This window comes from Meleagris gallopavo, chromosome 2 (assembly GCF_000146605.3).
Source record: "Meleagris gallopavo isolate NT-WF06-2002-E0010 breed Aviagen turkey brand Nicholas breeding stock chromosome 2, Turkey_5.1, whole genome shotgun sequence".
NCBI classification, from domain to species: Eukaryota; Metazoa; Chordata; class Aves; order Galliformes; family Phasianidae; genus Meleagris; species Meleagris gallopavo.
The window spans coordinates 70,595,597-70,614,358 of record NC_015012.2 but is presented as its reverse complement, the minus strand read 5'-3'; the positions used below and the strand labels follow the sequence as shown (position 1 = coordinate 70,614,358).

At 34.9% G+C, this 18,762-nt stretch overlaps 1 protein-coding gene across 1 annotated transcript in view; it reads right to left on the bottom strand.

Moving 5' to 3' along the window:
• The window catches only part of LOC100549353 (activating signal cointegrator 1 complex subunit 3), a 126,635-nt gene that overhangs the window by 95,838 nt on the left and 12,035 nt on the right, over window positions 1-18,762 (bottom strand). The window contains exon 4 of the mRNA XM_010707593.1: window positions 958-1,122. Within this exon, the coding sequence (XP_010705895.1) occupies window positions 958-1,122 (165 nt within the window). The remainder of the gene's footprint in view (window positions 1-957; window positions 1,123-18,762) is intronic.

Sequence of the window (18,762 nt, the reverse complement as noted above, 5' to 3'; positions counted from 1 at the left end):
GACTGACTCTTTTATCAGCAAGTGTAGTGATATGACAAGGGAAAATGGTTTTAAATTCAAAGAGAGTAGATTTAGATTGCTATGAGGGTGATCAAATACTAGAACAGGTTGCCCAGTTATGGATACCCCATCCCTGCTCAGTGTCAGTGTCAGGCTGTATGGGACTTTAAGAGACCAGATCTAGTGAAAGGTGTCCTTGCCCATGGCAAGAGTGTTGGAACTAGATTTTTTTAAGGTCCCTTCCTACTCAAACCATTCTAGGACTGAATTATTCAAATTTGAACCCTTTTTATTTATTTCTAACTTCCACATTTAATTTTTCTTGTAAGTGTATGTCTAACCGTTGAATAAAATGGTTATAAAATATATAAAAGTACAATTTTTATTGCCTAGCTGTAAATCTTTCTTTTGCATGAGATTTAAGAAAAAAAAGAAACCAACAACAAACAACCACATTCATCCTTTTCTCTTTTTGCCGCTTCAGATTTTGGTATTTAGAAAGTTCTGCTAAGGAAAAAAGAAAGACTACTTATGCTCAAATACAAATGACTTCGTATTCTAGCAGTGATTACAACTTCTTCGTTCTTTGGTTCAAATATTTTTTCTTCCCGGAAAAGTGCCAATAAAAAGAATCGCTGCCGGTAAGAAAATACTTGCAATTTTGGTTACGTTAAAATATTGTCTTGACTATTATTTGTTTAAAAATGTACCAGTTCAGTGTTACTTGTATAGCACATAAACTAATATAAGGAAATAGCTCCGAAATAAATTATGCATCCTAGGAATCTGACATTTGTGGTAATAAAGAAGGCAGAAGTCATTTTTCTTCATAGCTATGAAATAAATTGTAAGCCACCTAAGCATTTTGATTTCATTGTCAAAGCATTTCTTCTTTTACAATGAAATATATTCCTGAATAAAGTAAAATTATTTAAAAAAAATTTTTTTCACTCTTACCTGACGTAAAGTACGTGCCACTATACTTTCAAGTACGGGTCCTCTGTCTTCATGTAACAGATGAACTTCATCAAGAATCAAGAGCTTTACCAGCTGAGAAAGAGCTACATCACCAACACTTTTTCTTGTTACTACGTCCCATTTTTCTGGAGTAGTCACAAGCATCTATTAAAGCAAGAAAAAGAGATATTAAGCATATGCAAAGAAAAATCCAAATTCAACTTTATCAGTATATTAATATTTATCTGAGAAAATGCAATGTAGAGCTTAGCAAAGCTACTGTAAGTTTTACCTACTTCATGTATTTGAGGCAGAATCAGTTCACTGCATCAACATATTATGCTGGACACAAAGCTGGTGGGCTTCAGTGCAAAAATACAGAAATATCATCTAATAACATCAAGTCAATGAATGCCATTAACATACACTTTCTACAACAATTAAATATCTGTCCAGAATCTATTCTTTACATAATTGAGTCATTTAATGTGCAAATCCTACTAAAAGTTGTTCGTGATAAAATATTTCTAGCTTTCATCTGAGAACCACAAACACCTACAACTTTCCACAAAAACAGTAGGTAATTCTGAATAATGTTTCAAAGTCCTGACTAAGACAGAGAGACACAGAAAGTTAATGACGACTTATAAAATCTCTATGAAAATTGCTAGTCCAAATCTGAGAAAAATAATTTCCTCTTATCGGAACAATAAATTAAGTACCATCAGAGTAATATTAATAGACGTTAAAAACCGCTGGAATTGCTGTCTCAGTTTTTTTGAAACCTAACTTGACAGACTTCTTAATTACAGAATCACAGATTGATTGAAATAGGAAGGGATCTGTAAAGGCCATTTTGTCCATTTCGCCTTGCCAGACAGAGCCACTCAGATCAGGGTGCCCAGGCTATATGTATATATTAATCCTCCTAATAGAAGCATTTTCCCCTGCAGTGCCTCACAGTATTGTTCCTGTCCAATTGTTCTACTTTCAGAACCGATCAGTCTTTCCTAATTACCAAGAACCACTCCTGAGACATCTTCTTTGTGATGTTATCCAAAAAAATATTTTTCTATCCCGCTATATTTAAAACTTAATGCAAGAAAGAATAAGTCATAACACTGAGAGTGTGTATGTGGGCTGTTTCTATGCTTTTTTTTTCAGAGTATTACTGGATGCATTTTACTAGCAGATACAGATTTTTCCAAGTTCTTTTACTCCTACAAAACAGTAGGTGTAAAAATGTATGGTCATAATTTATGAACTGAATTGTAACACTACTACAGATGCAACTGTTATCACTTTAAAATGAGCCATGTCAACAACAAAAACAACAGCTGTACTTCCACAGAACATTAATTAGCAAACAGTGAGGAAATACATTTAGCAATGCATATTAAGACTTGAAGGTTTGAAATGCTACAAATGCAAGCTACTTAGCTAATTTGCTCAAGCTAAATTGGCAATGTTGAGATCAGTTATTTTTTCATGCCAATCATGTTATCAAAATATGTATTTAAATTGGTGTCATTAATTTTTCTGTTTTTGAGCAATGACTAAATATTCATTATAGATCTCTTTTACTTTGATCTTATTTTAAAGCAGCAACGATAGGCAAAGTAGTGACCTGAATTAAAAGCTATACTTGATATACTGTCTCATTTAGCAAGACCAGAGACCTCCAGAGAGTATCTTCCCAGAAAATAAGATTGCCTTTTATATTTATTTTGCAAATAGGATTTACAGTTGAGAAAGAAAATCCTCTAAAAAACAAACAAATCAGCTTTGTATTCTCAAACTGTAAACTGAATTCAAACATAAGGCACTAATTAAAAGTATCAGCAAAAGAAAATGTTGACTACCAGCAAATGTTAACAAAGCCACAGATTATTTTTTCAATTAAAATAATAAACAAAGCAGCATTATGATCTGTCTCATAATTACTTTTAAATGCTGTGGTGGCGTTTATTCTTATAATTAATTTTCAGAAATAATGTATTTCATCCACAAAGTTATAAACTCAAAACTTAGATTCAGCAAAAACAGTCTACTTTCTGTATGAGGGCTGAGAAAGTACAACCAAACTCTGAAATAGCTTTCTAATATATTCTCTATCATACTTTGAATTCAGTTATCATCACACTCAGAAGTGTGTTCCTTTAAAGTGCTATTTCACCACTTCACGTCTTTTGGTATTGAAATAGCTGGAAAATAGAAGTGTCATATTTGTTTAATGAGCTGGAACTCATGCAAAGGCATTTCAATTTTATTTATTTATTTATTTTTTATTTATTTTTGTATGTGTGTTAGGGTATAGCTAAATAGAAATGGGTAAACTGTCTATATTTTTACTGTCATCTTAAGTTTCTCTCTGGACCTGTAGATCTCCTTTTGCAATACTTCTTGGATTATCATTAATAACTGCTCCACACTGACCTTTTCTACCAGGGAAAACATGGAATAGTCAAATTGGTTTTATAAAAGAAAACAACTTTCTTCTTAGGTGAGGACTGTCAATCATTTTACTTTATAATAAAAAAAGACAGCATGTTTCAAAAAATTCTTTCAATTCAAAATGATTTCATGAATACTTTACATGAATTCAGGTAACAACTCAAACAAAAAAGCCAAATTACTTCACTTCAAAAAATAAAGTCAAGGAGGACAATAATAGGTGATACATTCAACCTCTAAACAATTTAAAGCAATTGTGAAAATGCATTTTTCTGTAGTCATAAACTTTGCTAGTTGTTTTTGCCAGTTTCTCTTCACTCTCCTTAGAAGTCAGACTTCATGATAAGAGGATGTTTTCATACCATAGTTTCAGAAGATCAATATTCTGAAAAATACTTTGCTGTTTGCTGTTGCTTTGGTTTTTTGTTTGTTTGTTTGTTTTTGATTTTTTTTTAGTCTGAGAAGTCCTGTGGTCTCATGGAGGGGAAATGATCTTCTATTAATTTCTTAAAGTTTAATTTCTAAGAGCGGATACATCCTTCAGGTTTACTTTTTTTAATAGCTCATTTTAGTTAAGGCCTTGCATGTGGCTAGTATCAGATTTCTGCCTGAGTAAGCTGCACATGTTCTCTAATGCTAGTAAACGATATTAATCTCCTCAGATTCATGCTCCCGTGCACTCAATCCTTATATGAATGTATAAGCATAAAATATTTAGCAACAATTTCCCACACTACAAAGTCCATTAAATTCATTTTCAGGAACAGTTTTCCTTTTTTAGCAACTTTAGCTTCCAAGTATATTTGCCACTTGTCTGATCTTTTGTCCCTTTCATGCCAAAAACAGTTGATGCATAAAGAACTGGTCAACTAGGATAACAGATGGAGCATCAATTGGAATGACAGGAAACAGAAACTAGTTTTCATATTTGTTTTAGACAAAATACAATTCTGATTATAAAAAAGAGGGTAACAGTTGTAAATAATCAGGTTAGTAAACTAAATTCTCTAATCTCCATTATGTTGTAAAGCAGATTCTCAAAATAGTCTACCTTCCCTTTCTGGAAGGTAAGGCATCATTAGTAAAGTAGGTAGTCATGGCAAATTATAACTTTAATTTTATTTTTTTTCCATTATCAAATCTAGTAAATATATTTCAGGACTGACAATGGGTTTATATAAGTTCATATAGTGTTTAAGTAAACATCCTACAGGGCAAAATTTTGGCAATTTCTCTTTAATCGGGCTTTTAAATTTCTTACAGCAAGATTTATTGAGCATTCCTAAAGATAAAAATGAAACCTTCCTACAAACAGTAGGAACACAAGATTGACAACAACAGTTTATCATAATCAGCTCCATTCAGTGGGGTGCTCAATAAAAACATTTTTTACAAAATGATTATGTATAAAGGCTTTTGTAGAACTACTAAATCAGCATCAACTATTAGATTTTAAGTCCAAATAAAGAACTGACAATCTTACAGATGCTAGAGTTAGCCAGTAAGTTAACCCCAGAGAACCTAGATTGACCAAAATAGGACCAAAAGATCTTTTTAGATAATCACATACAACTGCATATGAGCAAACACAATAGCTGTTCTACTTCCCAAACACTCGACTCATCTTCAGATTAATACTGACTTTTGTGTTTTAATTTTTCTGCAATTGTGTTTGTTCACAAATGAGTTCTGAGTAGTAATCTTTATAATGAAAAGTTTCATGTGAATCACGGTAATCTACAATGTTTGAATTTTTTATTTTTATTTTTTTAGTAGAATCAAGCAAACATCAGACAAGGACTGTTAGAGAAGGCAAGCTGGTTTGCGACTGCACATAGAAGTTTTTCTAAAAGGTGGGGAAAACATCCTTTGGAGAATTTTTCCAAGAAACAGCAAACACCTACAATCCATATTAACTGCTACTTAGTGTTTCCTCGTAACTCGTGTACCACTCTCTATTAATTTACCTTAGTATTTCTTCAGGAAAGGAGAAAGAAAACCAAACCTTGTCTTAAAAGTCACTTGATGCCTGCAGCTATGTGAGCATCTGTACTCCAAAGGCTACCTCCCGTGCTCCTGTGCAATGACCAATGATGATGATGCTGGAGTTGCTTGTTTTTTGACAGACTAAAAAAACTTGGATTTATGATACAACAGCCAAAACTAAGCAAGGGTAAAGAGACTGAAAACAGCTAAAATACAGCCTGGAGATCACTGGGAGATATAATCTCCATTGGACAATGCATGTTATGTATTTCAGAAGCAGTAGAAGGCAGTAATTAGGCACGACTAGAAATTATTTAATCTCTTGTAGATTAAAGAGATTTTTTTTTTTTACTTGAAACGACATGAATGAAGCAAAACATCATTCCAACACAAGAATGCAGAAAACTTCTCAAAAGTGTCTGGATAATGTTGGGATGATGAAAAATTTTGAAGTTCCTTCCATTTGTTTATATAGTTAAAGAAAAATACTAGTGCATTAATGTTGCAGTTTAACCCAGCAAGCAGTAAAGCACCACACAGCCACTCACTCACCACCCTCCCACAGAGTGGGATGGGGGAGAAAATAAAAAGAAACAAAGCAGTAGGTTGAGAGAAAAGCTATTTACAACAAGAGAAAAGAATAATAATTTTAAAAAGTATTGATTATATACATATATAATTATCATATTTATAATATGATATAGATATATAAAATATTATAAAACAAGTGATGTTCAAGTGAATAATCACCACTCACCGAGCAATGACCAGCCAGTCCCAGTCCCAACCCTGCCAACTCTCCACAGTTTTTCAAATATTTTTTTTTTGCATGATGTCACGTGGTATGGAATATCCCTTTGGCTTTTCTGGCTCTTTCTCCTCCCAGCTCCTTTCATAGTGGGACACTATGAAAAGCTGAGAAACTGAAATGTTCTTAGCTCTCCACAGCACTGGTCAGCAACAACTAAAATATCTAAGGATCTAAAAGTAGGGAATCATCCTCTTTCTGCATTAGTGTCTGTAGTAAGTTTGTCTCCAGCAACAGAGAATCATCATAGATGGATAGTAATAAAGAATTCTGGTCTAGTCGCTACTGTTTTTTTGTCAGTATTCAAAGACACTCTCCCAAAAACCCACTTCTGTAGATTTCAGTTAATCTAGCTTCCTCATCATTTTTAATTCACTACTGGCTTTCTCTCTTCTCCCACTCCTTTGTACACATCTATAATTTTCCCTTACTGCACATGAAAGGATTATGTGGCTGATTCTACAGCATGATCTCTTCAGTCACAGCCAGGACTCCTCATCTTCTGACAGCAATTTGGCCAAGGGGCATAGCTATACTTCACAGTGTACCCTCTTCATGGTCTAACTACTAACCATGGTGCTTTTTCTTGGCCATGGGAGGATGTTCACTGCAAGAGCTTCACCCATGCACAGCGATGCAGAAAACCACATCCACTCAAACCAGCCTCACACTGGAATGCATTATAATCAGCAATTCTCTCTTGAAAGCTCCCATGCCTGGGGCTTTGTGTACATTGGAAATATTTTCCTTCGGTGATGCTTTGGAGCTTTTCACATTTTAATATTAGAAACCTGATATCAGACTCCATGAGGGACACTATCATATTGGTACTCTATGAGGCAAAACTATCAAAAAAGGCAGCAGCCTGTAAGTCACTTTCATAATTCTGTTTTTATCCTACTTTTTATTGCACTCTCACACTGCATAACTTATTTAAACATTTCACAAAACCGCATGAAAGAAAGAGTTCAGGCAGGGAGCAGAATAAACATATAGAAAGTGAAACAAAGGGCAACAATTCAAAATAAGACTGAGGTAGGAAAGAAGTATAAACAATGAATATAAATAAATTGCTTTTCATTACTCAGTGACAACCACCTGATGCTGCATTTTACATACTTAAAACAGAATTATATCCCCAGTAAAACAGGTTTCTTACACAACAAAGATACACAGATCGGCAGTGTGAATAGATGACGCTACATCAAAACTTAACACGCTCTAAAGTAATAGCAATACAGAATTACATTTATCTAGTAAGAACATCTTAAAAACATTCAGTAGTAAGACTATAGTTACAAAAGATGTCTACAAAGAAGATTGAGCTTTTCATGTCAGAAAGATTCACTGAAGTGGGTTACATTGATTCGTAATAGCAGCAATTTTGTAAGCCATCAAAGCTAACATTTGCAATCAACAATAAATCTAGAGATCAACAATAGAACAGTGAAAATTTTAAACAGTCACTTAGAACTCATTAGAAAGGCAAACTAATTTCTAACTGAAGAAACACAATTTTGTTTAGCTTGTTTTATTTTATACCTTAATCCTAGGACATACAATTACAATTGAGTTTGATCTTTTAAAAAGCCAGTTCTGCCCATGTAATGAAAAGGGAATGAATGGTTTAACTATGCATCTGGACAGTTGTTATCAGAGCAAGATACTTATCACACCTCACACGTACTGGTGAACTGATTTTACATTAATATTTTATTTCTAGAATTGTTAATTACAAAAAGAGTTAAAGACACACACCCAGGTTTAGAAGATCTAAAATGTTATACTTCCAGCTCACTTCCAGATGTTTCACTGATTGCAATATTCATTTATAAGCTGTAGCACAACTTTTAAACTTCAGCAAAATGGACTTCAATAGATTCAAAACAAAATGGAATTAAATCCAATCCAACCAATGAGGGTGACAAGTCAGAGGAATCTCTTTTAGTTGTTGTGAAGGCATTTTAGTTTTCTATGTTGTCATTGAAAGAGGATAAAACTTTACACATCAAGTTGTTAAATTAAACTGAAGAGAAACTATGAAAAACAATACATATTAGGATCACAATAGTTGTTACTGAGAAGTAATCTGATGAGAGCATCTGCCACTTACATTTTTTTTCTAGGATAAAACCCATCTTTTTAGTGTCAGTACAAATCTGACTTTAACTACCACAGTTACAAATGAGGAAGAACAGCTAGCACACCTTGTGAAATTTATTTCTTATATTATAACAAACTTAATTAGCCACTCAACTTTCAGGTTTAAATAATGATCTAAATGTTTTAAAGGAGTTTGATCCAAAACATTACCCTTTTTTTCCTTCTTTCCCGTTAATCAGCTCACTGATTATAGTTATACTAACCTCTGATATACTACTGTCAGGTCTGATTGATGCCAATAGCTCCCTTAATCAGATCTGACAACTGAAAGCAAATGCCTGTCTCTAGAGACACTACTTCCAGCCTGCTTGATTTCAAGCCCTTTCCATGTTATTTTGCATTTTCTTTTCCCTCAGCCTCTTTCATATAGAACAGGGATAGTAAAATAGCAACAAAACAGAAATATACTCTACAGCCATGTTTTTAAATACTATTAGAGCATATTTAGGCTAATGTTGATAGTTTGTTTACTGGATAACTACATGCAAGAACATATTTTGAAAATACACTGATGTTCTCCAGCAACTTAATAATGGTGTTGCTTTCTTATGATGACAAAGATAAAAGACTACCTCAGCTATCAGTTTTTCCAATGTATACTTTTAAGGCTCATCAAAACGGTCCTGCATATCTCACTACCAAATGTGGATACATGAAATTGAGAATAACTTTTTTTACAATAATTATAACCTCTAATTTCTTTATTTCTTAAAAATTATCCACAGTAGGAAGAGAAGAAATCTGTGTTCCTTTACTTGGTGGTAAATTCTAAACAATACATTTTAATTATACTCTATATTGCTAGCATACTAAATTATTCATATATACTTTACTTAATATATATACAATAATATACTCCCAAGTAGTATTAAGTATGCTTTAATTCTATGGAAAATTAGAGTGTATTTCTATTATAGGTATAGTGTGTTATGGCATATTAAATAATTCTTTAAAATATTTTTGTAATGCAGTATAGAAAAATCTGTACTTTTAGATGGGAGTGAAATATAGCAAGATAATCTGTAGCACTTGTAACTATTATTTTGAAATCTAAAGTGCTTATTTTTTTGCTCAACATACAGTCACAATAAATAATAAACAACTCAAAATATGCAGTAATATGCAAAATGACAATTCAGAGGAAATAAATTCTAAATTGCTTTGATGCCGTTTTATAATTTACTTGCATTTTCAACTGACCAGAAGCTGTAAAATTTGAAAAAGAGCCAAAGGAGTCAGACATTCCCTCAGCAACTTGTCCTCAAATCTACTCAGATAAGCTATCTTTTTTCAGAGGAATATTCACTCAGCAGGCACAGCTGTTATTCTGCAATTTTTACAGCTAAATCAAAGATAATTGGACTTCTGAGTACCTTTAAATTGTACTCTGGGAGAAGGGTCTAACTTAATGCATCATTTGCATTAACTATAAAAGACTGCTTTTTCATCCTGTGAAATTTACAGTGCTTAAAAAAGTATCTGGAGCTGCAAAGCAGTTAGCAGTTTTATAGACATGGATTCCTTTTACACAAAACCTTTTTATTTACAAAGGAACATTAAAATCAACAGAAGTAAATCATTCTTCCAAGTCCTTCATAGATAAAATATTAATTATAAATACTACTGAGAAATACATTACTGCAAGTAGTTTCCTATACTTTTTACTGGCGTTCTCAATGCCTAAAAAGCCCATGAGTCAACACCCCACAACAATATTTTATTTGGTATTTTTAATCAACTCATTAATATAATTATTTATATGCAGTTTAGTAATTAGTTCATACCATGAAGATTCAGATTCTTTGCTTATATTTTATGAACAGTAGTAGAGACATTCTTCTTTTTGACTTACTGAGATTCATTACTCTTTAGAACATTCAGACAATGCGTTTTAATGTTTTCCAGTCTTGATTTTTCAGACAAAATATTAAAAGAATACTGCTTATTAGTCTTCCATCACTTGCAAAAAAACTCTGAAATGTGTTTAACAAAGTAGCATCTTTCACCATTAAATGAGAAAAACTATACAGAATAATAAAATCATTAAGGTTGAAAAGAACCTCTAAGATCACCTAGTCCAACCACCAATCCAACCCCACTAAACCCACTAATCACATACCTCAGTGCCACATCCATACACTTCTCGAACACCTCCAGGGACAGTGACTCCACCATCTCCCCTGGCATTCTGTTCCAATACCTCACCACTCTTTCAGAGTAGAAATTTTCCTAATATCCAACCTGAACCTTCACTGGTGCAACTTAGAGCCATTACCTCATGTCCTGTCACTGATTTGCTGAGAAAAGAGGCTGACCTCCACCTCACTACTACACTCCTTTCAGGCTTGCACATTCCCTAATCTGACTCTCTTCCAACAACCGTTTTTGTTTTTTTTTTTCCCCAGACTTTCCCATTGGTTTCCGTGACTGCGGATTGCTGAATGTCAGTCCTAAAAATAAACTCTGAAGCAAAGAAGGCATTAAGTACTTCAACCTTTTATATAATCTGTATCATTCTAGCAGTTGACCCATGTTTTTCCTTCTTCTTTTTGCTGATGCTAATATACTTAAATAAGCCTCCCTTGTTGACCTTAACCATGAAGCTGGTTCCTTGCCATACAGGCTTTGGCTTACCTAATCCTATCCCTCCATGCTCTAACACACACTACATTCCTTCTAGGTCACCTGCCTGTACATCCATTCTTTAGATGTTTACTTTTTACTTTTGTGTCTGGTCTTGCAAGCCACCTGTCACTTTTCCTTGACTTCCTGCTCATTGATATGAGCCACTCTTGAAACCGGAGATATCAAAATGCATTAAAAAGTTCACAATCTGCTAGCCACTCCTAGAGTCTGAAAACCTTTCAGTTTCCCATCTAGATATAAAATACTGATGCATTTCATTAAGCAGTATCATATCCTCATTAAGTTATTTACAAAAGACTGTAAAAAAAAATTGCAGTAACATGCTATTTGAGCAGTTTTCCCCATGAGTTCATTTTGTTGGTTACTGTAACAGGTCAGCAACCATGTGCATAGCATCCTTAAGAATATCACACTTTCTGAAGCACATTAAGCAAAGACTACGTTTTGCAGAAAAGATTAAAATTGTAAAATCTTGAGAATTGTCCTGCATCAGAAAAACATTAAATTACTACAGTTACAATCATTTTAAATACCATTACATGACTAAATAAAGAGCCTTTGAAATGTTTGACTAGATTAGGAACTCTCTTCTCCACACTCTCAACCCCCACCATACACCAAGGTTACCAAATGAATATAACATTAAAGATGCCTATTTTAAGAGATGTAGAAGTGAAAATAACTTAGAAAATAAGATAATATAAATAATAAGCGTGCCACTGAATTCCTCCATGTGGAAAAACTGCACCCACTGATATTCATCAATGCTTGCTAAACATTTATGGAGACCAAACAGTGGACATAAGTACAGTTTGGCAACAGTGGTGTGCTTCAGCAGTGACATCAGCAATGCGAAAGATGAGCCACATTCTAGACAACCATGCATAGCTGTCACATCACAAAATGAAGACTATCTCAGTCAGCTCATCCATGTAAATCAGTGTATTGTGACAAGGGAATTGTGTACAGAGCTGAATATTGGCTTCAGTGCATTAGAAACAATGGTGACAACATTACAATATTGCAAGGTTAGTGCCAAGTGAATCCCACAAACGCTCACACAGGAATAGAAAGAACACTGTATGCAAGTTTGTCAGGACCTATTGAACCAATGTGAGGCTAAAGGTGACCATTTCCTGGATTGCATCATTACTGGTAATGGGACATGGAATAAGAGGCAAAACAGCAGTTCACTGAGTGATGATGCGAATTCTTCTTTAAAGAAAAAGTTCCAGACACAGCCCTCACCAGGTAATGTCATGTGCCCTATCTCTTGGGATAGGAAAGGGGTGATCTTTCTGGATTTCCTGGAACCCAGACACATCATCAACTCTGGTTAGTACATAGTGAAGCTGACAAGCTGAAGGCTCAAACTTTCATTGTCAGGTCAGAGAAGATGACAAGCTTTCTTCTGCAATGTGACAACACCAGGTCCCAGACTTGGGGCAGAGTAGCTGGAAGATTGTGTGAAGGAAATGAATCTGAGGGAAATGAATCAGCTTAGCTGAACATGAGCAAGTAGTGTGGCATAGGTGGCCAAAAAGGCCAATGGCATCCTGGCTTGTATCGGAAATAGTGTTGCCAGCAGGAGAAGGGAAGTGATTGGCTCTCTGCACACAGCCCTGGTAAGGCTGAGTCTCGAGTACTGTTTTAAGTTTTGGACCCCTGCCTGCAAGAAACACATTGAGATCCTGGAAGGTGGCCAAGGAAGGGCAACAAAGCTGGTGAAGGGTCTGGAGCAGCTGAGGGCACTGGCATTGTTCAGTTTGGAGAAGAGGAAGCTCAGGGTAGAGCTTATCACTTTCCACAACTACCTGAAAAAAGGCTGTGGCAAGGTGGGAATCAGCCTCTTCTCCTGTGTAACTAGTGACAGAATGAGAGGGAATGGCCCTGAGTTGCACCAGAGAAGATTCAGGTTGGACATTAGCAAATAATTCTCCAAGAGAGTGATCAGAAACTGGCACAGGCTGCCCAAGGAGGTTATGGAGTCACCATCCCTGGACACGTTAAAAAAAACACTTAGATGTTACAGTGAGGAACACGGTGATTGGACTAGGTGATCTTAGAGGACTTTTCCAATCTTGGTTATTCCAGGATTCAAGAACTGAGTGGGTAATTTGCAGCTCCAACTGGGCTTATTTCTTCTCTCATCAGGCACCTGCATTATGCTGAAGCCTTTCTGACAACATCAGCAGTATTAAAACACTACTAGTACCCTGCAACTGACATGCAGTTCACTAGCCTCTGGATGATCACCCTGTTGTAATAAGACAACTAAAATCCTTCATGTTATGTCAGTCCTAGTCTAGAAAGTCAAGAAATATTACCTGATTTTTTTCTTTTTTTTTTATTAACCACAAATCTAGCAACAGAGAGACGGACAGTGAAACCTCAAGAAAATGACTGAAGAACAGCATTCCTCTCAATATAAATACAATTTATACATTATTGTACTAAAATACTAATTTGTACATTACTCTTAAATTACTGCATCTCTTAAATACAACAGATATTAGCAATATCAAAGATCTTCTTTGTTAATTTGACTTTTTGTCTAAATGTAATACTTTAGATATTTCATGTGATTCATTTCTGTGAAATTCTACCCAGAGATTAACCATCAGTTAACAGTTACTTTTCACCCATATAAAAGAAGTAAACAGATTTGAATGTCGTAAAACCTTCACATTTCCAGCATCATTTGATTTTTATTGGTAAACAGGTAGAATATTGTCAAGAAAGATCTTTGATACATACTAAAGAACGATTTTAAGATTTTTTTCCAGTAAGCACTTACTGAAGAAATTAATTTGAAGCAATCATTACATATTTGCAAATAATTTCATAAGAAGAGTAAGCAGTAAAATTGATTTAAAATATTAATTTGAAAGTTACTCAGCCAGATCCTCCTATTCTCAACTAACTGGTGTGGCTCAGATTTCCACTTGAAAAAATTAAGAAATCTACTTGATTCACCTGCAGGTGACACTGTTGGTCTTAGCCATATAACCAAAGAGCAACAGCATTCCTCTCAACACATTCAGTAACAGCCTGGATCAATGATGTATCCAAAACACAATTATTTTTCTTGTATTTGTACACTACTACTTTTAAAGTTCCACTGCAATATCAAACCTCTGCAGAGACAGTGATTAATGCAAGTGCTTCAAGTACAGATACTTTTAAAATGAATTTATTCTGATAAAGCTTAAAGTAAATGAAAAAACGTGCGCACTGGAGGTATAGCAAGGGCTTCATCCAAATTGAAAATTTTATATTTTCACATGTGTTGAAGCACAATACTGAAAGGTTATATAAGTTTATTAAAAAAAAAAAGGGAGAGAGAGAAGGAAAGGGAAAACCAAGAAAAAACATTAACCAAAACTTTTGTTCCTAAGCAGTTTACAAAAGCTTGCAGAAAACAGAACTAAGTGAGGTACAAACATAATTACTTCTAATAAAAATGCAAACAGTGAAGAATGCAATTACATATAAAAACCCATATACTTCAACTACAGAACACATAGAGTATTTTATCTTGTTCAAAATTACTGTAATTATTTGGGACCATTTCTACTACATTTTTTTTCTGCTAAAACTCCTCCTTTCTAGCCCAGTCCAAATACTGATTTCAGACAAGTGAGTCATACCAAAGGATCCTGCCAGTCAGTTACACATTACACATTTTATCAGAGTATGTGGTGTGTGATTATTAAATGCAAAGCAGATTACTCAAAGTCTGTAGTAAAATACTACAGATTGTGCAATAACAGCAGGCAAGTAGGCATGTAGTATAATAAGCCACTATATCTGTCTGCTTGAAAAAATAAATTATTTCAAATAAAATTTAAATGAATGTCTCAGAGTAGTGATTCTAATTTCTAAAGCATGGAAGCTTGATTTCAGTAAAATCAAGATGGATTCTGTCATAAATCTAGAAATTAATTTAGGTCATAGGCAGCACCTACAGTTCCTTATAGATGACTACCATTTTTTATCCAAACTGCTACCATTTGATCACATATAAGTACTTTTTCCCCTCTGGCAAAATCTTAGCTGTCATAGGCACATATATTAATGGGACAGCAGTAAATCAGAATGGCTTCCAACAATTCCACTAGTGTATTGGAAGACCGATGCCAAAAAAGAAAATGAGTACAATGCTGAAGGCACAGAACGGTAACATCAAAACACTGGAACAGTCCTAGAGACAGAAATGAAAGACAGATTGCAGACAACAATTCAATTAGCAAGAAGCTTATCAACTGAATTCACTGAAGTTATTCAAAAAAAACCTCTGTGTAAGCAAAATTCAATTTTAAAATCATTTTAATTCTTGAAGGTAATCAGGATTCCTACATGTGGAGTCACAGAATTAGTATCTTTATTTCGGAGAGCTAAAAAATTCCAAGAAAGAAGTTTGGCTCTGCACATTACATATCCCAAAATGCCTCTCTGTTGTTTAACATTAGTCCTTTTTAACCTATTTTTACTATTTCCCAAAGTTGAGGTAAGGAAAGGAGAAATTTATGGGAAAGTGCCACAAAAGTGACACTCATAGGAAAAGCCTCCTTGTCTTTCAAGGGTCAACTAATACAGTCAAATTGAAAATTTAAGTGTTCCTGGGGTGATACTATGGAAGTCTGCACAGCTGGGGAGGAGGAATGCCTGATTTAGTTCTTTTCTCCACCTACTGATTTACTGATTTACAAAGCAAAGGCAGGTTTCACCTAATTCAGTTTTTTTTCTTCATTTCCTATTACCTGTTCTGGACCTATTATGTTCTTAAAAAAAAAAGCCACTTGCTTTTTTCCTTTTTTTTTTCCCCACCCTTTCCCTTGCTCGCCCTTCAAAAACTTTTTGGATCTCCACTTTCTAACTCCAACATCTGAGATTGAACTCTACTCAGCTAAAGACCTGGATCTTACTGATCAGACTGCTATAAACTGGGAGCATGACTGCTTGCTGGTAAAGGAACAGACAAGATCAGAACCCTGAAAAATAGTATTTCAAATCTTTAAATATAATACAATAAGTATTGGCATGTATACAAAGACACATCTCTTCATATTTTAAATATTGCTTTTGAAACTAGATACTAATAAAAACATATTTAACATTTACAGAAAAAGTTAAAGACAGAAGATATGCAACAGTCTGTGGAACTCAATCAAGCCTTAATAGCTCAAAGATATCTTGGATAGTGATCTTAACATACAACTTATCCTGAAGGTAGCATGCTGATACAGTTCTGGCTGGGTTAAGATTAGTTTTTTTCATAGATGCATGTATGAGGCTGTGTTTTGGATTTTTGATGAAAACAGTAGCGGTAAGACGTTACAATTATAGAGCACTTCTTGCACAAAGCCAAGGGCATTTCAGCTCCTCGTGCTGCCCTGCCAGCAAGGATCTGGAGTTGCACAGGGAGCTGAAAAGGGACACAACCAGAACAGTGGACCGAGACTAAGAAAAAAAAAAAAAAGATATTCCATATCATACAATGTCATGCTCAGCAATAAAAGCTGGTGGAAAGGAGAAAGAATGGGATGTCTGATGTGTTGGCATCTTCCCAAGAAACAGTGACTCATGGTGAGCCCTCCTTTCATGGAGTTGGCTGCACATCTGCCTGCTGATGGGAAGTAACTGAATTCCTCATTTTGCTTTGCTTGTGCGCAGCTTTTGCTTTACCTACAAACTGTCTTTATCTCAACCTATGAGTTCTTAATCTTGTACCTTTCTGATTCTCTCCCCCACTACACTTGGGGAGTCTGAGCAAGCAGCTGTGTGGTGCTGAGATGCCTGACAGGGTTAAAGCACAGCACTGTGAAGTCTTCTGTAATGAAGAAAATCAACAATAAGGAGAAGACAGTGGGAGGATGGAGATGACTTTGGAACATAGAAATTATACTGAATAAAGATTTCAGTGTTTCCTGAATCATAGAGACACAGAACATCCTGAGTTAGAAGGGACCCTAATTTTACTCTCCTCCATGCAAGTCAACATAAGAGTTAAACCACCTACCTAGAAGCTTTGTCCAAATACTTCTCAAACGTCAACAGGCTTGGGGCCACAATCAGTTCCCTGGGAAGCTTGTTGCAGTGCTTTAACACCTTCTCACAGTGAAGAGTTTTTTCCTAATTTCCAAACTGAACTCCCCTTCAGGCACCTTTAAGCTGCTTCCTTACATCCTAAGAATGGTTAGGAGGGAGACCAGTATTTATTTTACTCTCCACTCCCCCTCACAAGGAAGTTGTAAAAAGCAGCAAATTCCCTCTTCTCTAAGCTGAACAAACCAAGTTTTTTTGGGTGCTCCTCTCAAGTCATGCCCTTTAGCCCTTTCACCATCTTTCTTGCCCTCCCTTGGACATATTCTAATATTTTTATATATTTCTTGGCCACACCAATGCTAAGTACCAATGGGACAATCATTTATTTTAACCAATTAGCTATACTGTGCTTAATGCACCCCAAGATACAGCTGGATCTCTTGGCTGACAGGGCACATTGTTGACTTGTATTGAGCTTTCCACCAACCAAAAGCTCCAGATTTCTTTCTCTTCTGTACTCCAGCCACTTTTTCCTTCATCTATATATACATCTTGGATTGCAGCATATCAAGCATGGAATTCATCATTTGTTCTTGCTAAGCATGAGTCAGCAATACACATTTATTTTTTTCTTCTAAATCTTTTGGCACATTTTACTCATCATCACTCAAGTGATTTTTTTTCACTTCACAAAGGTAGACTCATCTTGGAAAGAGCATAATTTAACAATTCAGAAGAAAGGAAATCTGCTTTTAGCACAGTTGTACTACTAAGAAAAACTCTGAAACTTTTGAGAAAAGAGAGACCAGTCGCTTCCTCTTTCTTTTTTTGTATTAGATTTTGATGTCCTCTGAAAAGTTTTATCTCCCAGTCCAAATGCTGATCAAAAGAAGATATTCTGCTCCTGAAGCCATGGGTGCGCATTGAATTAGGCACTACTTTTCATTCTAGTCATACAGGAAGAGGGAATATTAACTAGATTCAACTCTTTTGAAATAAACAACTTAAAAAGAGAAGAGTTTCTCTGAGTCTGTGAGCTATATAATCTCTGGATCACTTCTGATGGCCACCTAATTTATCCCATTTCACGTCAAAAAAAGATACGCAGAATTTACAATAGCTAAAGCATCCAACGTTTCAACAGGAAAGAGCTGCTGTATTCCAAGAAGAAAACACACTTGTAATATAAGTGTTTTCTATAACTTCAAGAAACAAAAAAAAAGAAAGAAAAGAAAGAAAAAGGGCATTCAATTAGAAACTACAGCCCCTTACAGAAGGCTAACATCAGAGTAACTGCCTAACATGCCTTAGGACAGACAAAACATAGTGCACATGGAAAGATATTAGTGACAAGTAAAAAGAAGGCACATGAGACTGAATATGCTAGGTAATATGTAAGCAAAAGTACTTCACGTAGTTTTCACAAAACGCTATATTAATATGAATGGGATAACATTTGACAAGCTCAAAAGAAGTACTTGCCTACGTTTGATTTTCTTATTTACCGCTCCCTGAAAGATCACCTCCACAGCACTTAATTCCTTCAAAAACCTATGAAATGGACTAAGAGTACGTTAGGAAAACTAATCTTTAAAGCAATAAAACCTGTTTTACAATATTTCTCTTTTACACAAAAATCCTTTTTACTGGAAAAAATGGACATTTGAAGTATTACTTACTTGGATTTATCACATTTATCA